General features: G+C 37.6%; 1 protein-coding gene across 4 annotated transcripts in view; it reads right to left on the bottom strand.

The window, feature by feature from the left end:
- The window catches only part of LOC124592677 (protein timeless), a 396,167-nt gene that overhangs the window by 72,826 nt on the left and 296,111 nt on the right, over positions 1-27,230 (bottom strand). For all 4 annotated transcript variants that reach the window (XM_047131864.1, XM_047131861.1, XM_047131860.1 and 1 more), the window contains one exon: positions 11,325-11,523. In XM_047131864.1, coding sequence (XP_046987820.1) covers positions 11,325-11,523 — 199 coding nt within the window. The remainder of the gene's footprint in view (positions 1-11,324; positions 11,524-27,230) is intronic.

A 27,230-nucleotide genomic window follows, 5' to 3' on the forward strand; every position in this document is an offset into this window, starting at 1 on the left:
GCAACTTTTTGAGATTTTTTTGTAGCAATGTTCCCTATTATTAAATTTATATAAATTTATGTATTACATATATTTAAAATACAGAGAAATGAAAACAAATGTGTATACCAATAGAACATGCTGTAAAAATTTCAAAGCAATGGGTCAAAATTTTTGGAGATTTGCCGTTAAAAACATCTATATTTTCTATGTCAGTATAAATGTAGATCTTTGTTTCTTTAAAATCTAAAATCTCTGAATATTCTTCACAGATTGCTTTGAAATTTTGATATAACATTGCATCTGAATACCCATGTGTTTTCATATACTTACTGGAACACTATGCGGTATATATGAAATATATGTATGTATTAAATGGGGATACATTATAAAAATGTAAATGCTGTTTTGTTCAAAATCTCCAAAAGTTCTTCACCAATTGCTTTGAAATTTTGACATAACATTAAATTTTAAAATTGAAGTTTTTCAAGTAGCTAATTCTTTAATATATAAATATATGTGTGTTTCATATAAATTGAAAGCACTGTTACCAAAAATCTCAAAATATATGTTTCTGATTTACTTCAGATTTTTGCACTTTTTGTAACAACAATTTAGAAACATATGGACTATATACTTTTTAATACATAAATGTACAAACAAAATATACAATACTGAAACACTGCAAGCAAACAGAAAAGTTATATTTATGGTTTATTGGTTTATGATTAGAATGCAACTACCTAATCTGAATTTGTAATAACAATAAACAAGGCTCAAGGTCACAGAAATAGGGGAAGAGAAGATTGACACAGAATAGGGAAGCAGATGACGGACAGAGAGAGGGTGAAAGAGGAGGAGGAGGAGGAGGAGGAGGAGATGGGCAAAGAAAGCAGCAGGGGGAGATGGAGAGAGAGACAGGAGACAGAAGGGGATTTGGACATACAAGGGCCACTCCAAAAAGAAATGCACACTATTTTTGTAAAAATACAGTTTTCATTCTGCATGTGTGAAAGTTTTACAGTGTGTAGATACATCCTTCCCACTTGTTTTCAAACTTAGTTCAACCTGTTCCCGTGAGTGGTGCCGTCACAGCAAGTCTTTAAGATGGCTGCTACACTTGACGTTCGTCAGAAGCAACATGCTGTCATAGAATTCCTGTGCTGTGAAAACGAGACAGTGGGAAACATCGACAAGAGGTTGAAAAAGGGTATGGAGATGCTGCTGTCGATCGCAGTACAGTTAGTCAGTGGGCAAGCAGGTTACGTGATGAAAGTGGGCACGGCAATATTGAGGATTTTCCTCGCAGCGACCTCGTACTGCACACACTCCAGACAATGTGCAGAGAGTTAACGAATTGGTGACTGCTGACAGACGGATCACAGTGAATGAATTGTCACACTACGTTGGGATAGGGGAAGGAAGTGTTTGCAGAATTCTGAAAGTGTTGGCATTAAAAAAGGTTTGTGCCAGGTGGGTTCCCAGGATGTTCACAGTGGGTCACAAAGAAACAACAAAAACTGTATGCAGCGAACTTTTGGAACAGTACGAGAATGGTGGAGATAAATTTCTTGGAAGAATTGTGACAGATGATGAAACATGGCTCCATCATTTTTCACCAGAGAAATCAATGGAGTGGCATCATGCAAATTCACCCAAGAAAAAAAAATTCAAAACCACACCTTCTGATGGAAACGTTATGGCTACGGTGTTTTTCGATTCCAAAGGACTCTTGCTTGTGGACATCATACCAAGTGGAACCACCACAAGTTCTGATGCACATGTGACAACACTGAAGAAACTTCAAGCTCGACTGAGCCATGTTCAACCACATCAGCAAAAGCAGGATGTTTTGCTGTTGCACGACAATGCACGGCCACATGTCAGTCAAAAAACCATGGAAGCGATCACAAAACTCAGATGGACAACACTGAAATACCCGCCTTACAGTCCTGTCCTGGCTCCATGTGACTATCGTCTTTCTGGGAAACTGAAAGATTCTCTTCGTGGAACAAGGTTTGAAGATGATGACTCCCTTGTGCATGCTGCCAAACAGTGGCTCCAACAAGTTGGTCCAGAATTTTACCATGCGGGTATACAAGCGCTGGTTTCAAGATGGCGTAAGGCAGTTGAGAGGGATGGAAATTATGTGGAGAAATGAAAATATTGTTCCTAAAGGATGTATCCACACACTTTAAAACTTTCAAACATGTAGAATAAAAGATGGATTTAAAAAAAAAAAAAGTGTGCATTTCTTTTGGAGTGACCCTCGTATATCCAATTAACATACATATTAGAAACATTTGCTTTCTCTTTTCATTCTTTTCCATGTAACCAGACTGAGCTACAGTCTAGCGTGTTTGGGTACAATTACTCTCTTAATAAAATTGTTGTTATATAAGTATTCTTACAATCATGTTCCCTCTCTCAGGTTTTCATAATATGAACAGGCCTCAAAGTAATGTCCCCATCACCTCTATGTGTGTTACACCGCTAGCAACAGTTATGTATTAATATTGCAGTCATACGATTCTTCTGCACATGTAATAATTATTGCAGCCTTGTTTCTTTAAAACTTAATATTGTATATGCAGTGTCATGTGATTCAAGTCGCAAATCTTTTGACACACAATAATGTCTACTATAAAATGATTTTTACATGTTATATATTTACATTGTAATTAAACTATTGATGTTCACTAAGATATTTTAACTCTGATGGTATGCTTTGGATTCATAAAACATGTGATCAACTTACATTTTACAGCAACTATTCTAAACATGATTTGTATAGAAGTTTGTTCCATCCATTTCATGTTAGTTCTCTGTACCACAGAATTGATATGAAGATGGTACAGTGAAACACATAATCAGGATTAGTAATGAAAAGAATGTAGCAGTCAAGGCAAGAGTGTATTACTGATTTACATCATATCATCTATGCGTAACTACCATGGCCTTTCGAGTGAGCCTGACCACCTGAATTAACTGTCACCAACAAACTCCAAACTGGCTTCCAACTCCTGTCCCTCCCCACCCCAACCCCTGCGCACTGTAAATGTATGTGCACGCACACACACACACACACACACACACACACACACACACAGAGAGAGAGAGAGAGAGAGAGAGAGAGAGAGAGACCACCTGACAAAATATCTGTACAAACAATGACAGTCAGAGTCAGACTGAAACTCCAAAACAGTATAGTTTTATACTTGTGTGTGTGTGTGTGTGTGTGTGTGTGTGTGTGTGTGTGTGTGTGTTTGTATTTAAAACATACAATGAGAGGAATTTTGAAATATTTGTTATAATGTGATCACACCTTTCAGAAGGGCATCCAGAGACAACAAGTCTGTTGCATACTTCAAGGTGTATAAACATTTATTCAGTTATAGACAATTTCGCAAAAATTTCTTGGAAACGAGAAAAAGTTGTGTGAAGTATAGATGGGACTTACCAAAGCCTTACTATGAGACATAGTTTCTGGTGAGTGGTGAGCTAATAATATACATTGCAAGTGAAGTAATATGACATACTATGACATTACAGTTCCAAACAGCGTGAACTTCCGGCAAGAGTAATGAGTATTCCAAATGGTGAAACAAGATGTTCTAACACCAACCTTAGCCAGGTGACAGGAAACATTGCAGCCTCATGCAGAGATTTTGATGGTGAGAGTAAATTACTTATAATATGAGGAAATAGCCTGGCTAACAACTTGAAATATAACATTAAAGATGACATAGAGGAAATATAAACAGCAATAACACACACTTGTGTGGGGTTTTGGAGTGACATGACCAGCCCTACGTTAACAGGGCTATTAACCCTGTGAACAAAGAGCTGAGCATATTGCTTCAGCTGAAACAAAGTCTCATATCTGTGCCACATCTGTAGCTACGATTAAAAGGTGGGGATACATTAATCATGGCCTGCAACTGAATTGCAGGAAATATTAACTGACCATCTCACAGAAAGTGTAAGAGGGCCACAAGAATACAAGACAAAGTCTCTGTGATTACTGGAGTCAAAGGGGCACATTTTTCATGTCAGAGTCAGGTGACAGACAGACAATGGTGAAAGGAATTAGAGCAGAATGGGACTATAAAACATGTACAGTTTCCAGAAAAATAAAATTAATTTATTCCTACAGGACATCAGAGGGTTGAAAAACAAGATAGATGAGCTTTTTGGATGCCTAGAAGATGTGGAAAATTATGAATAACATGTAGTCACAGGTATGGAGAAGTTATATTTGGGTCTTTCAATGTAATTTCAGTATTCAACTTACTGACAAGTATGCAGCATGGTAGTAGGAGACAGATTAATAACATCTTTATACACAGTGCTCAGGCTGAAACAATTAATATGTACCCAATTGCTAATGCACTTGTCAGTCAAACGGGAATTAACATTCTCCATTAACAGGAATCTCCTTACAACCGCCTTTCTATATCTGTTATTTTCATCCTCGTCATTACCACTACTACTACTATTATCTTTTTCGTAACCACTACTGCCACTTTCCATCTTTCCTTTCGCTCCCTTCTCCGATACTTCCAGCCTGTTTTTCACCTTTAGCCCACAGACGCTTGAGTCAGCCACGACCTTGGACACACCTGTAAATATGTCTTCCCCCGCGAAATCCAGCTTTTGTCCTTCTTCCGGCCAGCAGGTAAACGGAGCGCGCTCGGTCCTACAGGTGGCCACAATGGGATGGACCGGTTCCGGCGGCGGGCTCTTTGTGGCCCACGCGAACGCGCAGTCGCTAACGGCTCACTTGGACGAGTTCTGTGACCTGTTCTGCCAATCGCTGTTCCATATTATCCTCGTCTCTGAAACTTGGTTGAAACCAAACATTTCTTCCGACGCTATCCGAATCACTGGTTACTCTCTCCTAAGGGCAGATCGTGAAACACAACGCGGGGGTGGTGTGGGTGACTATGTTCGCTCTGATCTGACACCTACTGTACTATGCACATCGGATGCAAAGGGCGAAGAAGAAGCAGAGTTCTTGTTTTTCGAAATAAATACATCAAATCAGAAACTGCTAATTGGAGTAATCTATAAATCTCCAAACGTCGGTGCCATGTCCTCTTTTCAGTCTGCCCTGTCCTCACTCGTGACATAGTATGAACACATAATCATTATGGGCGACACAAACATCGACTTACAGTTAAAATCTCCCTCTGCAGAAAAACTAAGGTGACTGTTCCACTCTAATTATATGAGTTTAACACCGCTGGACCCAACTCATCACACGCCACACAGCCACACACTCATAGATATAATAGCAACAAAGCAATCAGATAAAAGAATTCGCGCCAATCAGACATCCGCTCCGGGACTCTCTGCTCATGACATGATATTCTTAAGTTACTCAATGCATACTACCAAAGAAAAATCTCACCTGGTAACCTACAGAAACTTAAAAAATGTTAACCATGGCGCTCTTCAAAAGGATTGCTCAGACATCCCTTGGCATGATATAAGCAATGAACCGACTTTAGACGGAAAAATTCGGGAATTATGTCGCAAAATTATTGCACTGTATGATAAACATGCTCCTCAACGCACTGTCAAGGTAAAGAGAGCTCCTGCTCCGTGGCTCACCACTGCATTACGCCAGTTAATGAATAAACGTGATGCTGCACATAGGGCCATCAAGCGTAACCCAACTCCCGAGGCGTAATGAAGCTTATAGGAAACTCCGAAACAGAACCAAGCAAAGCGTGAGGAATGCCAAAATCAGACATGCCTGCTCTGTCGTATGCGGCATATCAAAACCTGCTGCACTGTGGAAAAAGCTGCGCAGTTTCGGTATAGGGAAGCGAAGATCTGACGCTGTTTATCAAGCGTCTGCAGAAGAATTAAACAATTTCTTCTCAACAGCTGTAAACTGCCACGCAGCGACAAATTACCAGCCCCAAGATATCAATCTCTCAAGAGACAAGTTTTTCCTCAAACATGTCACTACTGGCACAGTACAGAAGGCAATTATGAGAATCTCTTCCGAGGCAGTAGGAAATGATGGAGTGAGCATTGGCATGATTAAGAATGTCGTAGACACTATTATTCCAGTTATCACAGACATCTTCAACCTGTCTCTTGTCAGTAGTGCATATCCTACTGAGTGGAAGCAAAGTTTAATTCAACCTATACCCAAGACTGACAACCCTAAGTCGCCAGCTGACTACAGGCCGATCAGCATACTACCTGCAATATCTAAAGCCCTAGAATACATCGTCCATGAACAGCTGACGGATTACCTCAAAACTCATAACATCCATGATGAATATCAGTCAGGCTTTCGAAAGCACCGTAGTACAGCAACTGCATTAATCAAAGTAACTGATGACATTAAACATGCTATGGACAGACGTGAAGCTACCATCCTAACACTGCTTGACTTTAGCAAGGCTTTTGACACAGTTGACTTTGATATATTACTAATTAAAATGAAACAGCTGAATTTCTCAAACAGCGCAATACACTGGTTCGACAGCTACCTCAAAAACAGAAGTCAAGAAGTCGTTTGTGGGTCGGAAAAGTCATCATGGAAAAATGTGCACTCTGGAGTTCCCCAAGGCTCTGTCCTTGGTCCATTACTCTTCTCACTGTACATTAATGATATTTCTTCAGTGATTCACTCCTGCAACTACCATCTACATGCCGACGACATCCAACTGTACATAAGTGCAAGCCCCAAGAACATTGCTGACGCAGTAGCGAGTATGAACGCAGATCTTTGCTCTGTTTCTCGATGGGCACAGAACCTAGGTCTGAAACTAAACCCCAAGAAATCCCAGGTCATACTTATATCTCATCCAAAGTTAATCAGCCGGTACTTTCGCGAAACAGTCCCTCAATTACTCCTCAATGGTACCCAACTACCATACCAAAAAACAGTAAAAGACCTTGGAATCTGGGAAGAACAAACAGTCACAGCTTGCCAGAAACCGCTCTCCTCCCTACAAGCAATTCAAAAATTTAGAAAAATATTTCCAACCCATGTTAAACAAAAATTAGTCCAAACACTAGTCTTGCCTAATCTTTACTACTGTGATGTAGTTCAACACAGCACAAATAGTGAAAATTCTAGATGCCTCGAGCTAGTGATGAATGCTTGCGTTAGATACGTGTGCAATATTCGGTTGTATGATCATATCAGTCCAGCTAGGGTGGATACGCCCACAAAAGACATGCGATCTCCACACGATGTGCTTACTTCATCAATTTCTTAGCCACTGGTGCCCCCAATACTTGTCTTCTTACATTAAACACCTATCATCATTCCACAACTGCAATACCAGATCGGATACGTCTAGCATCTTGGCTGTACCTTTACATAACACAAAATCTTTCTCCGGGTCATTCTCCATCTCAGCCATACGACTATGGAACGCGCTCCCCTGTGATCTGCGTCTTATCCAGAACCACTCAACATTCAAGAGGGAACTCAAAACTTACATATTAGGGATGGTATAGCCACCATTGTTGTGCCCCTCTCATCTCTTTCTTTCTCCTCTCCATCACTGCTTCGAATTTTACCATTCTATTTCTCTTCCTCTAACCTATCTACCTCTTCTATATCTCTTTCACCCCATTCTATTGCCTTATGTCTCTGCTCGATGAGAATAACTCACAAGCTGCAAGAACATAACGAGAAAATTCCCAACTAACAATAGGACTGACATTCACAAAAGAAAAGTATGTTTACTTTCATATACATAGTCATTACTATTATTATTATCATTATTATTCTTGATTGGTATAATTATTTTTTTGATTGTTATAATTATCATTGTACTACTGTTATAATCTCTATTTTTTTCTTTAACATCAATACTGCATAATCCGTTATATGTCCTTAATGTTCTGTAGAAACTGTAACTCGTTCAATCTGAGTATGCCTGGTTAGGTGTAAGAGAGGGCCTGAAGGCCCTAATCTTGCCAGGTAAAATAAATGCACAAATAAATAAATAAATATATGATTATGATGCACAATCAATGGAAGTAAACAATATGGAGTTTACAACCCTGAGATAGGTTAATACAAAGCACTGAGGCTTATTAATGAGAACAGGGTACAATGTTTTTAAGAGTCAGGTGACAAGAGTGGTATGGTATGAGGTAATATAGAAAGAGATGCTAATGTCAAATTCAGTTTATTCCATAGTAAATTTGTTCAATATTTGGAAGTTGCTTTCCTAAAAAACTATTGAAAATATCCATTAAAAAAAGGAGGAGGGGGACGAAAAGAAGAAAGAAAGAAAGAAACAAACAAAACCCGTCGATAACTTAGGGAATCAATATCATGTAAGAAGAAGAGGGAACATCTGCATCAAGATCACAATAAGTCAAGATCTGACATTACTTGCATACTACACAAAAATGCACTAGTATTTGAAGGAAAGTCATTAAAATGTCCAGAAGTATGCACATCCTGACCCAAATAAATAATGCAGATAATATGATTAAAACTATATAGCATATTCTCAAATGGGAGACAAGACATCCAGGCACTATACAAGATCCCATAACAATTAAAATAAATAATAATATTGTGACTTATACTTCACAAATTGCCAGAACTTTCTAAAAGCAGCAGCAAAAATTGGCTCGTATGGTTCAGTTGAAGAAGCAAGACAATATATTAAAATATCATTCCACAAAACTTTAAGGAACTAGAAGCATTGCCAACATCCTTCATTAAAATTAATACAATTCTAAAAATTCTAAAAGACAAAAGTTCATGCGGGGTTGGTAGTATTTCAAACAGAATTCTGAAAAGTTGTTCCAACTTAATAAGTAACGTGATTAATGATGTATGCAATGCATTACTGCCACAGGAAATTTTTACAGACAGGTTAAAATACGCAATTGTTAAACCTCTTCATAAGAAATGCAACACGACAGACTTGCACAATTACTGTCCAGTTTCCTTACTGACACTGTTTTTCAAAATATTTTAAAAATTAGTGTACTCAACAGCAGTCTCATAATGGAAAACAATTTACTTCGCATATCACAGTTTGGATTCCAGAAGGGCTGTTCAACTGATAATGCTATTTATACATTCACTCATCAAATAGTATACGTAATAAATAATAAAATATCACCAGTTGGTATTTTTGTGATATTTCAAAGGCATTTGATTGTGTAAATCATGTTAATCTCTTAAAAAAACTATAGCATTATACAATTTATGGCTTTAGGCACAGCTGGATTGAATCATACTTAAAAAACAGGATACTTGTGCATGGAGTTGTGTTGAATAATTCAAACAAAACGGAATACTTGTGCATGGGGTTGTGCTGAATAATTCAAACAATGACGAAAGGGTAAAGAATATTAGTGGCTGAGGAGAAATCACAAAGGAAGTAATATAGGGTTCAATTTTGGATCTGCTCCTATTTCTTATACACACTGATCAGCTAGAACATTATGGCCACCAACCTACTATTAATATAAACCCATCCAGGCAATAGCAGGACTGCCTGGCAAGGAATGACTGCTAGTCAGACACAAGTACGGTGCATGTAGTATCAGTGAGCATGCTGCCCGTGTGTAGAACGGGGAAGACACACGATCTATCTGAATCTGACCGAGGGTAGATTGTGATGCCCCAGAGGTTCAGCACGAGTATTCTGGAAAATGCATGACTTTTCAGTTGTTTGAGGAGTGCTGTGGTGACTTCTTCACCACATGGCAAAAACAAGGTGAAACCATGTCCAGACATTGTGGGGTTGGGTAGCAGCCACTTCTCATTACAGATGGCGGACATCAAAGGCTGGGCAGTCTGGTACAACAGGACAGGTAATGAACTGCGGCATCATTTATTCACTTACTATTGGCTGCATTTGTTGCTATAGGTACACTTTTCTTTGTAAATAAAGACAGATTCTTTGATGAATTTTGCACAGCATGCAAACCATACTTCCAAGTGTATAAAACTCTAGAATTTATTTAATTCATGAAAAACTAAATGAGCTGTTACATTTTGAACTTCATGCTTAGAAAAAACTCAAATTTTATAGTTAATTATCTCAATTTTTACCACATATGGAGTAACAAAAATTTCTGATAACTTGCCCAATAACATAAAATGTCTAACAAGTAGCAAAGCATCTAATATAATGTGCCTGGTAACAGAATAGTGTCTTACTGGTGTTAACAGTTTGTCTGAGACAAAAAAATGAAAAGGCTAGTTGACATATTGTGTATGTGCCCATCACACATATAATACTAGGCATCTTTTGACATTAGTGAAGTTGAAGTATGTGATGTCAACTAGATACATAGGGCATGTTTCTGAATGGGTGATGCTCACAGGGGTACACACCTTGGGCAAAGTGATGTAATGAGAGGGATAATAGACATCAATAGGTTATTCACAGAGATGGGATGGATAGCACAGTATAAGGTTTTAAGTGGGGGAAACTTTTTTAAGCCTGTCCCTCTTCATCAAAGCTAATGATTAATAAATTCCAGTTCAGGTTGATCTAGTGTGATTCGGGGAATACATTTGTCTTGCGTTGTTGTATCTGGGTATTATTCAACTCTCTCCACATTCCAGATTGGCTTCAATGTTTCGAGGTTAAAGGAAGGTTATTAAATGTGCTTCATTGTTATACAGCCTTAAAGATTTCATACAGGCCACAAAATGTCGGAATGATTTAGATGTCATTATTACTGTTTTGTGGCTTTCATTTTTACTGGAAAAGGATTATTTAGATATGATTTCAGGAAAAAATTATTTCATTTTTCTACTTAGATAAAATCAGATCAAGTAAAATCCTAGAGTTTCACACAGCTGTAATTTACACCTACTAATTGCCTCAACTGATTCAGGATCCTCTTTCTATGGAGATAGGAACACAGTCTGAAGCTTTCAAAAAATGAACCAGAATTACATATGGACAGGAAGCCAACGCAAGCACAAAATGTGGTAACTCCACACCAGCACTACACTGGTAACAATTAATGAGCATGCAATAATAGCATCCACTTCACCACCATGATTTCACCCTGCTGTTAACTGAGCTCCATCTCCCAGATTCTTACTAAGTTTACAAAACCCACTGTACGACTGTAGCCCCTGTCCTCCGGAAAGTTTTAGCTTCTAGAGTTTTCCCCGTGAAAGGAAGACATAATCAAGCACCAGCAGCCTGTAGCTCTAGTTCTGATAATCACAGCTGTTGAAGGCTCTGGATTCTATTTCATTTGCTGCAGCTTAAAATCTATGGGACCACATTCAGGCAAGTTGCTGCAGAGGAATTGAGGTCACTCTTTAAAATAGGTTTTACAATTATTTATCAGGTATCACAGCTTTTACTTACATCAGATACTTCAAAATCTGTCTCCCATATCTGTGAAAAGGATTTAAGAATGTGTGGCTGAAAAAGTACTGTAGCCTTTTCCAAATCCCCTGCTACATGATGCATCATTGTGAAGACACAGTTATTGACAAACTCTCCATTACTTTGGAAATCTTCCAGAAGAATTCCATACTGGTACATTATTTCTGTAGTTGCAAACCTAGAAAACAAATTGACCATAAAACAAGAAAAACCATTAAAAAAGTGTATTTCAGCTCTGCAGAATATGAAATGAAAACCAAATTGTGACATTTTCAAAAACTATACGATGAGTGATTATGAACATGTCTAGTTTATCAGCTCCAATGTTCAAATAAAGGCACTGTTTTATAGAATCTTCTAATGCACAGTGAATATCTGTTTGAAACATGCATATTAATATTATATTCTTTGAATGCTTTCAGACTGTCAAAAATTATCACCATTAGAAGAATAGGTATGAAAATAGTGCTTGGATTTGAAATACCAATCTGGAGCAGCAATGGTTTCTTGGAGGTAAGGTGGTCAGAATGCAGTTTCAACATCACATGAAACGTTCCATTCTAGTTGTCCAACCTATTAACGATATATAAATAACATAAATAAACAGGATTAATTTGCACAGTTCATTCTGTACTTGTTCAAATATACAAACAAAACAAAACAGATCTCTATCTATGAATTTGGATATTGTCTAAAATGTCTTATTAATTTATTTCCAGCATTCTGCTTGCTGCATTCTAAATTTCAAGTGGAACATAAAATTTGAATTATGCTAACAAATGTAACAGTTACTCAATGAAACTTTTATTCATATATCACTAATACAGGTGCTCTAAAATGATAACAAATAGTAATATGACTGAACTAAACTATATGGTGTGGTAGTTTCTGGCTGTTAGGTTTCAATATATTTTTTCTTAACGGCCATTTGCTCAGTTCCATTCTCTATTAACTCAGCAGAGTGCTAAGAATCGACACATCCATATAAGCATATACATTAAAGGCTTTAAATATGAGGAAACTTCCCATGTTATTGATTCTTTCGGTAACAACTGCAATTAGTACTTCAATAACAGCAATAAGTTTGGTACTTATAAGATAATTTAATGTGAATATAATAATAGGACTGAGTGACTAGTTATTATGAAGTTGAAATACTTAACATTGGAAATTACGAGGAAGCTCTCAAAAATTGCCTATTAACAAGAACTCGTAATTATGTGGAAATTTATTAATATGACATGCAGGTGCAGTAGTGTTAGTAAGTGAGCAGGGTAAAAGGAGATGGTAAATCATGGAAACATGTCATGAAAAAATATCCAGATTTGAACAGTTCCTTTATTCGAACATTAACAAGGCACAATCAAGTGCACACACTTATAAAAATTTCTATGTGCAAAGTAACCTCAAGCCAGTTTGTATATCACTACGTGCAATGAGTGCCCGCTGTTTGTCAGAAAGATCAGTTAACACAATCTCTTTAGACAACATGAAAGAACATCATTTATATTCTTGTGATACAGAAAATGTGACTAATTTAATACAGGGGTTAAGAACTATGCTATACAAAAATAACTGGACATAAACACGTAAAGAGCATATCTAATCTAAGAAAAAGAACAAGGCAAAAATATATACAATTTATGAATTGAGAATGTAGTGACTAATCTAGTACAGTAACCAAAGAAATTGCATGGCACAGTAATGAACTTGTAGTCCATAGGTGAACTGATCTAACAATTTTCATATTTTGTCTCTAACTGACACACACATGGTGCTGAAGCAGGTTACCCAGTTCACAAAAGTGTCAGATCACACCTGTAATATTTCGAGAATTTCCACGTAAATTCTAGAACCACTCGGCCTTCCACCATCTCGAACCTACGATATTTTAGATGTGAGTGGGAGAAAGGAAATCTGTCTGCTGTATGTCACCTGTCTGTGTGTACAGGCGTGAAATCAGTCGCGAGCAAAAGGTCGACGTGGCGGTTGAACGGCACCGACAAGTACTTGTTGGGTGATCTGTGGAAGTTGTAGTGAAAGCACACGGTAGAACCAAGGAACTTCTGTGTTATCCTGTGCTTTTTTGTAACTGTGACTATTGTTAGTGACAAAAGAACAATTGAGATTCAGTATTGTGAAAAAACTCTTATCTTGAACTTGCTGGAGACAAGGTATATTTTACGGTATGTTTGTAGTAGAGACATGGTTGTTAAGCCAGCTCTTTTCTAAATGGACTTAAATCTGTTTCTAATGTGAGACGATTTGAGTTACTTACAAGAAGTTTCATGTTTATATTGAAACTGTGAATTTGTTACTGTGCATAGAGTCCAAATATACAGACAAGGTTGCTGAAAGAGAAGAGTTTTAGAAGAGAAGGCCTATTAAAAAAGTCATCACAAAAACGTTACAATAAGGCCACCAGTTTGAAAGGACCGAAACAGGAATTTTGCGACGAAAAAAAGAGAAAAAGCTATCAAGCCATGGCAACTGAGCAGAACAATACAAATGAACCATTAAGAGAAACTGGATTATGGCAAAGTATCCGCAGGAGAAAATTTGTAATGGCAATTAAGGGAGAAGACGTAAGATAGTCACAATGTGAAAAACCGGAGAGAAGATCTTGACGTATTAGACTAAGAAGATATGCGCCTAAAACAATATGACTAAGAAGATTTAGTGTTGGGAGTATACAGCTCTCACACGCATCGCGGGGACGCAGACGTGGAAACCAGCCTACATCCAACGCCGCCGGCACCAGCTGCTGTTCACTGGTGCTGACCTGACGTCACATCCGCTCACCAACGCTGTGAGAATTCTATGCCGGGTGGACACAAAACAGAACTGTTGTATCTTAGCAAGAAGTCATACAAACTATTTAATGAACTTTATTAATGTAGTTATTATACTTATAGTTAACTTTTAAATGCTCACAAGATCTAAAGCTTGTAAAATTATGGATCACATTCAGCAAATTGGAGGGACGTCAGAACTAGCCGTGGCATAGAGAATTACTAAAGAAGGGCCTGATTGGTCTGAGTTAGTCAATCTAACCACGACTCAAAATGTTGCTCTGAGTAAGGAACTAAGTGCAGCTCTAAGTAAAGAACTAAGCTTAGTACATTCTAGTTTAAATGCTCAGAATGGAACTTTTGGACTGTTAAATGCCAAAGTCGACTCACAGAGCAAAGAATTTGGTAATCTATGCGAAGGCATGGATGCTTTAAAGACTGAATTTGACACTTCGAATAGTAAAGTAGAGGATTTGAAATTAGACTTAAAGAAAGAATTAACCAATTCCTTGGAGATTCTTGTAAATCAACTGTTCACTGGCTTTAGTCAGAAACAGAATGATCAATTACAAGATTTAGCAAAAAAGTTAGAATTTGATATTGAAGAAAAATGTAATGCTGTAGAATCAGAAATCAATGAAAAGTTAGGATCATTTGAAAATGTATGCAATGTTGAGTTTGATGCTGTAAAGCAGGGATTGTATACATTAAAAGAGAGTGTTGAAAAGCAAGATAAGTTAATGCCAATAATCCAATCACAAATTACAGGTGTAAGTACACAAGTGGATAATGTAGAAAAAAGATTCCAAGAGAAGATAGAAAACTCTGATATAGTAAATATAAGTAGTTTGGAGGAACAATTTGCAGGGATTATAGATCGAAAAGTCATGGAGAGAATGACATATGTGCCTGTGTATATGAGCAGATGGATGTGTGTGTGTGTGTGTGTGTGTGTGTGTGTGTGTGTGTGTGTATGTGTGTGTGTGTGTGTGTGAGTGTGTGTGCAAGTGTATACCTGTCCTTTTTTCCCCCTAAGGTAAGTCTTTCCGCTCCCGGGATTGGGATGACTCCTTACCCTCTCCCTTAAAACCCACATCCTTTCGTCTTTCCCTCTCCTTTCCTCTTTCCTGATGAAGCAAACTTGGGTTGCGAAAGCTTGAAATTTGTGTGTGTGTTTGTGTGTTTTTTATTGTGTCTATCTACCAGTGCTTTCTCGTTTGGTAAGTCACAGCATCTTTGTTTTTTAAATATATTTTTCCCACGTGAAATGTTTCCCTCTATTCAAAATGGAATGAGGAAGTGCTCTCATATGGTCAACCCAAAGACAAGGTATAGGTACTGATCCTTGGGGAAAGGGACAGTTTCGTGATAAAAGTCACAAAATTTTGCAGGGATTATTCTGGAAAGTTTGAATTCTAGACACAATGAGCGTAATTACATTTTATGTAAGTTCACAAGTGTCAAAAAGAACACTTTCATTTTGCCCAGAGTTCCTCCAAACTACAACAGATAATAAAGCTAGTACATACTAAAGAAAAAGTACTACAAAGGTTAGAAATAATAGAATACTCAAGTGTCATGAACACCTGCAGTTTAGGATTGGAAATAAGGAAAGAGTCCTCACAATTCTTAAATATTATAAGAGATGACTAAAAACATGAAAAAATGTTCAGGTCTTCATGTCAAGGTGAAATAAGACCAGCATCAAGGAATGCTCAGCTAAAGATTGTTCTAGAGAGAGAAAAAAAAGATGGTTATTGAAGTGAAAGATGTATGTAGAAACATATATGAGAAAAGTATATTGTTATCATATGAAATGTTGTTGTGAATTATGTTATGTACTTAATGATTATGTATAAAAGATCCCATGTCCGATCTGAGTGTGAGGGGGGATTTGTAGTGTTTCGAAAATTTCCACATAAATTCTAGAACCATTGGGCCTTCCACTGTCTCCAACACACAATATTTTAGATGTGAGTGGGAGAAAGGAACCCTACCTACTGCGCGTCAGCTGTCTGTGTGTGCAGGTGTGAAATCAGTCACGAGCTAAAGGTCGACGTGGTGGTTGAACGGCACTGACAATTACTTGTTGGGCAATCCGTGGAAATCGTAGTGAAAGCACACGGAAGAACCAAGGAACTTCTGTGTTACTCTGTGCTGTTTGTAATTGTGACTATTGTTAGTGACAAAAGAACAATTGAGATTTTGTATTGTGGAAAAACTCTTATCTTGGACTTGCTAGAGGTAAGACATATTTTATGATATGTTTGTAGTACAGACGTGGTTGTTAAGCCAATTCTTTTCTAAATGGACTTAAATCTGTTTCTAATGTGAGACAATATGAGTTAGTTACGAGAAGTTAAATGTTTATGTGCGAAGTGTGAATTTTGTTCTTATGAAGGTCAAATATACCAATAGTTATTGAAAATTATTCTTCGAGTACCAAATTATTTCACAAGTGGTGAGAGAGTCTTTAAGGTTCCTGTAACTAGCATCATTCTACAAAGAGGAAGTTAATAGAGTTTCCAGAAGCCAGCTATTCAGAGAAGAAGATCGGCTGTACGGCTGTATACACCAAGTAAGTCGACTTGTATAAGAGAAGTGGGAAGCTTCCACATACACTTCACACACCCTTAGTCATCAAAAACGTTAAGACCCTGTACTTGCTATAACATAACAGATTCTGTGAAGTGGGTACTCCACAAGCAGAACGGTCATGAAGAAGCAGTGTTGTATCATTTGTGCCCCAAAATACTGTGTCAGTCCTATGCCAACCAGTTCTCCATAGGCATCAAGAGAAGCCTACAATACTGTTTGCTTAACAGGCACAGAAAACCAACTCACCTTTGAAGTCTTCACAGGTTGTGCACCTATCTTGTAGCACCACGGTAAGCCATTATGGCAAAGAGACATGTGGCAGAGAAAACTCTTGTCCTACAATCTTTACGGCCTGTAATGCACTTTTGCTGGGTGACACATCATTTGCTACAACAAGTGATCATCCACTATGACAAATGAGTGGCAGGCACGAACGCATAATAGTGTGTCACCATAATGATGCGTACTTACTTTTAGTCTCATTTGTATTTACGTTTTTGTTATTTTATTCATCCAAATTCATCATACTTGTTGACTGTATCAAACACACACTTTTACTGAGAAAAAAATATAAAAGTCAAAGAAAAATCCATATGCCACTTTTTGTCAATAGGAAGTGTAATAGTTACCCGAACAGCTCATAATGCAGATAATATAATGTAACTGGAAAGATACAAAATCTACTCACCAAGCAGCAGCAGAACACACACATGAAAGAAGATTATACAATACTTAGGCAAGCTCTCAGAGGCAACGGCTCTTTCTACAGACAGAAGGGTTTAAGGGAAAGGAAGAGGGGTGAAGGAAAAGGACTGGAGAGGTCTAGGAAAAGGGATGGATTTCAAAGACTTACCCATCTGGTAAGTCTCTCCCGACCCGTGATTCTGGGTGACTTTTCTGAAAACTACCACTTTTCCGAGACGTCTCCAGTCATTTTCCTTCAGCCCTCTTCCTTTCCTTTCAACCCTTCTGCCTGAAGAAGGAGCCACTGGCCTCAAAAGCTTGCATCAGTATAACCTTCTTTTATGTGTATGTTCTGCTGCCGCTTGGTGAGTAGATTTTTTATCTATCCAATTACATTATATTGTCAAAAATTGATTGTTTTCATTGTCATAATGCAGACAAATTTGAAATGACATTCACAAGCCACTTCTTGGAATGATATTAATTGCAGCTTATTCACTCTCTCACCATGTCACAAGTACCGGTACCTGTTTGGCTTATAGAACTGTATAATGATGGTAGAACAATGTATGTTATTACTGTTGATTGGTTACAAGAGCATCTCCAAACAGAAAATGTGATTACAGGAATCGTGCTAAATGTCAAGGAACAAGCCAATAATTCTCATAAATTTTTTCTCTTTGTTGTTGAAAGATGAGATAGACTGTGTTTCACTTTCTGAAAGAATTAATGAAGTATGGTCAATATGCATATGCTTACATTTTTGGGTGCGCTTTACTATCCGTGGAAAATTACAAGCTTTATTAGACTGCTAAAATATAACTCAATGTAAGAGTAACACCATCCACAAGTAAAATGTACAATAAGACTTATTTTATCTACCATGTAACTTGTTCATCAATGTTACATAAAACAAACAAACATAAACAATACATTAGATGCTACTTGAGGAATGGAAATTAAAAATGTATTTGAAAACTAAAACTATAATGAATACTGTATTAAATTATGGGACTAATCTTACCATAAACAATGTGATACAAGATGAAATTTCACACACCACACAAAGAACATGTTTTAATTCACTTTGTCTCTGTTATACACTTTCAGTTGCTTTGAGGGTACTCAAGCACTGGCAGTTCCTTCATAATTCTGGTCAAGGACTCAATATATAAGACAACCATTTTTGCATCTGTGGAATAGTTAAAAAACAAGTGGACAATGCATAATTCATGTTCCTCTGTGACATGTGTGGGCACTGCAAACAGACAGTACTGTTTCATGTGTACAGAACTGATTCAATGAGATTATTGATTAACTGCTTCCAGCTCTGTTACAGGCACAGGGGATATTGCACCACCAGTAATGAATATTCTAAGGGAACTGCAGATATATTAGATAGAAGAAAAATCTGGAGAGTACTATGTGTTTGAGTCATAATATCAGCTTGTACTGTCTTATTCACCAACTGTTTTTAGTGTAGAATTGTCATCCATAAAAGGTAAACAATTATCACTGGCTGAATAAAAGTTTGGAATAACTCATCCCTCTATCTTCAAGTCATCAAAGAACATTTTTTTTTACTATTTGCACATTTGTAAATCTGTTGTCGTTGTGGTCTTCAGTCCTGAGACTGGTTTGATGCAGCTCTCCATGCTAGTCTATCCTGTGCAAGCTTCTTCATCTCCCAGTACTTACTGCAACCTACATCCATCTGAATCTGCTTAGCGTATTCATCTCTTGGTCTCCCTCTACGATTTTTACCCTCCATGCTGCCCTCCAATGCTAAATTTGTGATCCCTTGATGCCTCAGAACATGTCCTACCAACTGGTCCCTTTTTCTTGTCAAGTTGTGCCACAAACTCTTCTCCCCAATTCTCTTCAATACCTCCTTATTAGTTATGTGATCTACCCATCTAATCTTCAGCATTCTTCTGTAGCACCACATTTTGAAAGCTTCTATTCTCTTCTTGTCCAAACTATTTATCGTCCATGTTTCACTTCCATACATGGCTACACTCCATACAAATACTTTCAAAAACTACTTCCTGACACTTAAATCTATACTCGATGTTAACAAATTTCTCTTCTTCATAAACGCTTTCCTTGCCATTGCCAGTCTATATTTTATATCCTCTCTACTTTGACCATCATCAGTTATTTTGCTCCCCAAATAGCAAAACTCCTTTACTATTTTAAGTGTCTCATTTCCTAATCTAATTCTCGCAGCATCACCCGACTTAATTCGACTACATTCCATTATCCTCGTTTTGCTTTTGTTGATGTTCATCTTATATCCTCCTTTCAAGACACTGTCCATTCCGTTCAACTGCTCTTCCAAATCCTTCGCTGTCTCTGACAGAATTACAATGTCATCGGCGAACCTCAAAGTTTTTATTTCTTCTCCATGGATTTTAATACCTACTCCGAATTTTTCTTTTGTTTCCTTTATTGCTTGCTCAATATACAGATTGAACAAAATCGGGGCGAGGCTACAACCCTGTCTCACTACCTTCCCAACCGCTGCTTCCCTTTCATGTCCCTCGACTCTTATAACTGCCATCTGGTTTCTGTACAAGTTGAAAATAGCCTTTCGCTCCCTGTACTTCACCCCTGCCACCTTCAGAATTTGAAAGAGAGTATTCCAGTCAACATTGTCAAAGGCTTTCTCTAAATCTACAAATGCTAGAAACGTAGGTTTGCCTTTCCTTAATCTTTCTTCTAAGATAAGTCGTAAGGTCAGTATTGCCTCATGTTTTCCAATATTTCTACGGAATCCAAAATGATCTTCCCCCATGGTCGGCTTCTACTAGTTTTTCCATTCGTCTGTAAATAATTCATGTTAGTATTTTGCAGCTGTGGCTTATTAAACTGATTGTTCGGTAATTTTCACATCTGTCAACACCTACTTTCTTTGGGATTGGAATTATTAATGCCAATTCCTGCCACACCACAAGCCTTCAGCCATAAAATTGGGATGCCTCACATGCAAATACTGAATTGCTTTGCATCCTATGCTATCTTCAAATATGAATGCATTTACTTCAGGCGAAACATTAAGTTGTGTCATCAGAAAACAAACTACAGGCCATTTATATGTAACCCCCACACTCACCCTGTCCAAATTTCTTCCAAAAGTCCTCTGGTTTTCTGTTGCTGCAGTTGAGTCTCATTCGACCCCCTATTCCTTGGCTGTGGTTGATCTCATCTTGATCTCTGAATGCCCTCCATTTTCTAGAGTTTTTGAATTACATCTAATGACATTTCAGTAGAATTTTCTACCATATGTTATGACTGACCGGGTTCTATAAAGCCAATACCTTGTCTTCCCACAGATTCTGATAAATCACATTCCTGAGACTTAGTACTGCCTACACTTTTACTGAAATGCATACTTGCATGCATAGAACAAATTACTGTTGGGATATCCAAGATTTCAGTTATTTGTCACTTGTCATTCATCTGGCCACATTAACATCTAAGTGAGCAGAAGCCTTCTTACTTTTCCTTTAGTAATACAGAGCTGTTTTCATTAGGCAGTCAAAAGGCAATGAATTTTTACATTTCATGAAGTTCACACTTCTGTGTTTGTCTACAAGAACTAGTAACATTACAGTAATGTTTTATCAAGATGTAGTAGAGTATTATAACAAATTTCATCTGGTATCACTTTCTCACATATAATCAAATAATCTGAGAAAATTCTTATCTTGCAGTTAATGGTGTGAATCAATATGTTAATATTTGCATTGCTGTTAACAGTTTTTGTTTGCGTAACATGTGGATTAGAGGCCATGCCACAGCTGTTTTAGCTACACACAAAGCTACTACTGTGTCTGCTTAATAATTCCATTCATAGCTACAAACTATGTTCTCTTGTCTTGAATTTACTCAGAAAACTTGCTAGATGTACTTCATAAATAGATTTTCTTTCACTGGTAAGTGTGGTGCCAAGTGAAAAGCTTGTGAAAGTGCAGAAGCACATGGTCCATGCTAAAGCAACTTTCATCCCCTTGACATTTCTCACAGATATACACACACCTGAAATTTCAACCTTGTGGAATTAAGATATTTTATTAGGTTTATCTTTGATGGAAAGATAAAAAAAAAAACACACAGTGGATTTCTCAAAGTATTTTCTTCATGACTGAAATTTCACTTTACACTGCAGTTTGGGACTAGGTGCATTAATTTCATGTCTGGTTAGTCTTCATTGCTTGCCTTCTGAAAATGCTTCAAAATACCAATGTCTCACCAGACACAGGCTCACTCTGGACATAGGAGAAGAGCTGCCTTCTTGTGATAGGTTGCTCCACAATGGGAATACGTTTCTTAATGGTTACTAAAACTTTATCCTTGGGTCCATGAAAAAATTTAAGATTTCGACATTAGGAAATCTCATTGTGGGTCCTGAAGTTTTCCTTGCACAATGAATATTTAATGATGTTCCTGGATTCCAACCAACATTCTTTACTTCTCAGCATAATATTTCAACCAAACATTTGTCAATCATTTTCAGGTCAATATCTACACCTACACATACACAATACTATCCACTGTATGGTATGTGGTAGACGGTATCCCATACCATTAATAGTCATTTCCATTCCTGTTTCACTCACAAATAGAGCAAGGGAAAAACAGTCATCTATATGCCTCTGTACGAGCCCTAATTTCCTGTGCCTTATCTTCGTGGTTCTTACACACAATGTATATTGGAGGTAGTACAATTGTTCTGCATTCAGCTTCAAATGCCAGTTTCCTAAATTTTCTCAACACCATTCCTCAAACAGAATGTCGCCTTCTCTCAAGGGATTCCCATTTGGGTTCCAAGGAATATCTGTAACACTTGCATGTTGTTCAAACCTACCAGTAGCAAACGTTTCAGCCTGCCACTGAATTGCTTTGATGTCTTCCTGTAATCCAATCTGGTACAGATTACAAACACTCAAGCAGTACTGAAGAAAAGGTCGCACTAGTGTCATATATGTGGTCTCCTTTACAGATACACTACACTTTTCTAGAATTCTGCCAATAATCCGAAGTCGACCATTCACCTTTCCTTCCAGAATCCTCACATGTTCATTCCATTGTATGTCACTTTGCAGTGTTATGCCCAAATATTTAAATGATGTTGACTGTGGCAAGGCAGACACAACTAATGCTATATCCAAACATTACAGGTTGGTTTTTCCTACTCATCTGCATTAACTTACATTTTTCTACAGTTAAGCCATCAACATCTAGCACAGCTTACATCAGTCATCAATGAGCCATCTGAAGATTATCAACAGATGTCTTACTGAAATGCTTTACTCAGAAGTAAACAGTGACTGTTTGGACTCCCAAATCATCATTGAGCATTAGTAAATATAGTTAGTTGAAGGAAAGTTAGAATATAATATTTTGCAACAATGGATAAAGAGTACATTTACTTTTTTGCCATTATAAAATATTTTTAACAAAATGAAACAAACGTTCAGTAATTTTATATGAAGTAAGTTAGATCATATGGGTTATGAGATCTTAATAAATTGAGTTCAGATCCTAATCCATGTTGTAATTGATACCTCTATCACTATTTACTACAATTATGACACTTTTATTTTAGTGGACTCTTCACTAACACTGCTAAGAAACTTAAGAGCCTACACTGTAATACTAGCCTTGTTGTACCACATTTCATCAACATACTTCAGGAAGTGATCATTGACTGCTGATGTTCTTAGTAAATCCAAGAAAACATGTCCAAAATATTCTGAGTTGAGAGGATGAATTCACCAGAGTTAAATTTAATTTTTTTGTAAAAATGGTTACATATGTTGGCTATGGATACACAAACAAAAGCAGAAAGTAAACTGGTCTTTTTCACTAGTAAATGCTTCAACTAAACTAATATTTTTGGTTTAAATATGGACTGCTTGTTTTGTTGTTTTTACTCAATGACCTCAAACTTTGATGTTTGCAACAGGTAGGCTCCTAAAGGATATTGCAAGAAAAAGCTTGTGGATGAAGCCAGTGTGAGGAAAAGAGTGGTAACCAACAAAATATTCCAAAATACTTTTATTCTGAAAAGTTGTCATTGACCAAATATCGACATCAAGCATATCCATCTGAGGTATTCAGAGGAAAAAAAACTAGGTGTTACATTTGTGGAACTGCTCTGAGGAATGATATCAACCATCCTCCCTTCTCTCTGGCACAGAGGTAGAATCACCGCAAACTTATTACTCCCACAGATGATGTTATTGGTGTTTATATGTATGCAGAGCAACTGTTCTGTTGCAGTACTAAGGATCGCAAACATGTATACTCACAAAACCCCATTGAATTAATATTTCATGAAGCTATGAATATGTGTGTAAACAATCATCCTACAGGATTCATCCGAAAGATAGAAAGTTTACATTCTTTTTTGTGTGCCTGTCATAGATACAATGCTTCTACTATTCAGTGAGTGGTCCCCTTTACTCCTAAAGTATTTACATTGCATAAACAATCCTTTATTTCTGAATCTGTATGCTCATATGAGACATGGATTGCCCCTTGACAGCCTTTGAGCATACTGATAAAAGCCACTGCAAAACAATATTTACAGTCTAGAATAGCTCCTGCAGTGATAATACTGAACAATTTTGCCCATAGAAACAAAATTAGATGAAAATACAGCCCTACCATAAACAATGCCAAAAACCTGCACCACACAGTTAACTTTGGAAAATTAAGTGGTACTGGTTGATGTGTGTGCAGATTTTTTGTTGCCCACGTTCTGCAGTTATGTGTATTGACATGTCCTTGAAGATGGAAATGGGCTTCAGCTGTCCACAGAATGTTGGAAGGCCATTCACTGTCCACATTTGTGCGAGCATGAAATTTCAGAGCGAACTTTTGTCTCTCTGGCAGGTTGGCAGGAAGCATCTCCTGAACATGGGCGATTTTGTATGGATAGCAATGTAGAATGTTTTGTAGGATTTTATGCACCACATACGTGTCCAACGTTTGGGCACTGCATGTTTGCACACCACTGCTTGACCCCTCCTGCAGTACTGTGGCCACATCTTCAACAGACGCTGGATCAGCTGCTTTCCTCCCTTCTCCACACTGCACTTCAAAAGAACTTGTCTTTTTGAATTTTGTAATCATTCTCTCCAGACCCCTAGCAGACATCAAACCAGTGCCTTTTTTCATGCCCTTGAGGGCATGGAGCTCCTGCAGTGGTAATGGTCCACAGCCACTGTTCTTGTAAAAGAGGTTTAACAGCAAAGTGTGATCCTTCTGGGAGACAGTCATGTTGGGCATCTCAGATGCAAACTGAGGAACAGGTATGTGCCACGCATCTGTTGGTGTGCATATTCTGATAAAGCACCAGCTATTGGTCAAATTGTCATAGACTTTTTGTTCCATAACATTTCCCCCTGTTTCAAGTGTTTTGAAACTTTAATTATGGACACCCTATATATACACACACTTTATAAGGTGATGCTAGTTGTTCTTCAACAACTTGCATTTATCTGCAGTCATTTTCATGAAGGAAGAATGTTAACAAAATCTACTATACCCACAGAACCCATAAAAAGGGAACCAACAGCTGTAATTATTACCATCTGGGAGAAGAAAGAGTAACATGTAAATCATTCACTTAATTGGTTGAAAACTAAAGTAACGTATCTCAAAAGATGATTCAATACACTGAAATATATTTGAATTAGGCTTTTGATGTTTAAAAATTATATCAGTGTTTCTTCAAAGCAAGAATACATTTATGTCAGAATACCACATTAAGGCAAAAACAAGATAAAACTTTTAGAGTAATGTCAAAACAAATTCTGTAGTAGATGACTAGACACACAGTTATCACATTACTCCAAAAACAAATTTTTCAAATAACATTCAGTGAAAAATAAAATTAGAAATTTTAGATTTTATCTACTGTAATATAGTGAGAGGTGAGAACATGTAATACATCAGGAACATTGTTGAACATGATCACTTTGGTTGGGCAGGTGTTAGGGTGTGGGGAGGCAGAATGCTGCATGGATGTACTGACCTCCAAGTCTTTGAAAATGGTACACTCATTGGTCAATGTTATCATGACATTGTACTCCTTCCATTGTGCATCTTTTCAGGGATGCACTTGGCCCTGATTCCATTTTTATGGATGACAATATGCAGTCACATCAAACTGTGCAGGTGGAGGTGTTCTTGGCAAGAGGGTCTATTTGGTGAATGGACTGGCCTGCCCACTTCCTCAACATAAATCCTACTGAACATGTATGGGATGCTTTGTGGAGATGTACTGTAGCATGGAATATCAACAATGTAGAAAAGACAGACTGCTACTTACCACAAAGAAGACAAGTCAAGTTGCAGACAGGCCCCATTAAAAGTCAATTACATAAAGCTTTTGGACACTGCCTTCATCAGTAAAAGAGAGGCACGTGCCATTCACAAACACAAGCAAGCACACCTCACATACACATTACTGCCAACTCCAGCATCTCAGGCTGGAATGCAACAGCAGCATGTTCACTTGCGCCAATGACCATCCAGCAGTTGTAAATCGTACAGGTGGAGGAATGGAATGTCCTACCGTAAGAACTCCTTACCAACCTTGTGACCAGCATGGGGTACCAAGCGGAGCAAGTATTGCCACCTGTGTGATCACACACCTTATCAAGAATCATATTTCACCTTTCGTAATGTCCAGGGGACCATCATAAATTGTGTTGACTTTGGCATAATTATTGTGTTTGAATAAAAGTGTCATTTCTGTTCATCTCACTGCATATTTATTTCAGTTGCCTACTGCACTATACTGCTGTGGTTTTTCCCATGTGTTGTCGAAGTTTCATCAAGCTCTGTTACCTGTCAGTGACACGTCATGTGAAAGTTGCTTTCATCCTTAAGTTCTGTACACCATTGTATATCACAGCCTCAAATCACGTATATGGTATCATTACCAGTTTTGACTTATTTTCAAGTTGTCATCAGATGGTCTGCATAGCTGTAAGTCAACTTCACAGGTCCTGAGAGGTCTTCACAATGCAAACATTTCTGCATGACTTAGTAATAAGTCAAAAATGATAATAATGCCATTTAAGTGATCTGAAGCTGTAATACACAATAAAAACAATTACTGTACAGTCATTATAATCTCTCAGGCAGTATGCCTGTTGATGTGGTTTTCAGTGCAAAGACTGGTTTGATGTGGTTCTCCATGCTACTTTATCCTGTGCAGGCCTCTTCATCTCTGAGTTACTACCGCAACCTACATTTTTTGCATCTGCTTACAGTATTTGTCTCTTGCTCTACAATTTTTACATTCCCAATGCATTAACATGTGCATGCATGCCCACAAATGTGCACACACACACACACACACACACACAGCACTTCCCTCCATTATTAAATTGGTCATCTCGTTATGTCTTAAAATGTATCCTATTAACTGACCCCTTCTTTTTTGTTAAGCTGTGCCACAAATATCTTTTATCCTTAATTCTGTTCAATGCCTACTCATTAGTTCCATGATCCACCCATCTAATCTTCAGAATTCTTCTGTACCACCACATTTCAAAAGTTACTATTCACTTCTTTTCAGAAGTGTTTATCATCCACATTTTACTGCCATACAATGCTACACTCCAATGAAATAAATTCAAAAAAGACTTTCTAACATTAATTCTATATTCAATGTTAATGAATTTAGCTTCTTCAGAAACGCTTTTCTGGCTACTGCTAGTCTACATCTACATCATATGGTCCGTGGTGGAGGGTACCTGATACCAGTACCATTCATTTCCTTTCCTGT

The sequence above is a fragment of the Schistocerca americana genome, chromosome 2 (assembly GCF_021461395.2).
Source record: "Schistocerca americana isolate TAMUIC-IGC-003095 chromosome 2, iqSchAmer2.1, whole genome shotgun sequence".
Lineage (NCBI taxonomy): Eukaryota > Metazoa > Arthropoda > Insecta > Orthoptera > Acrididae > Schistocerca > Schistocerca americana.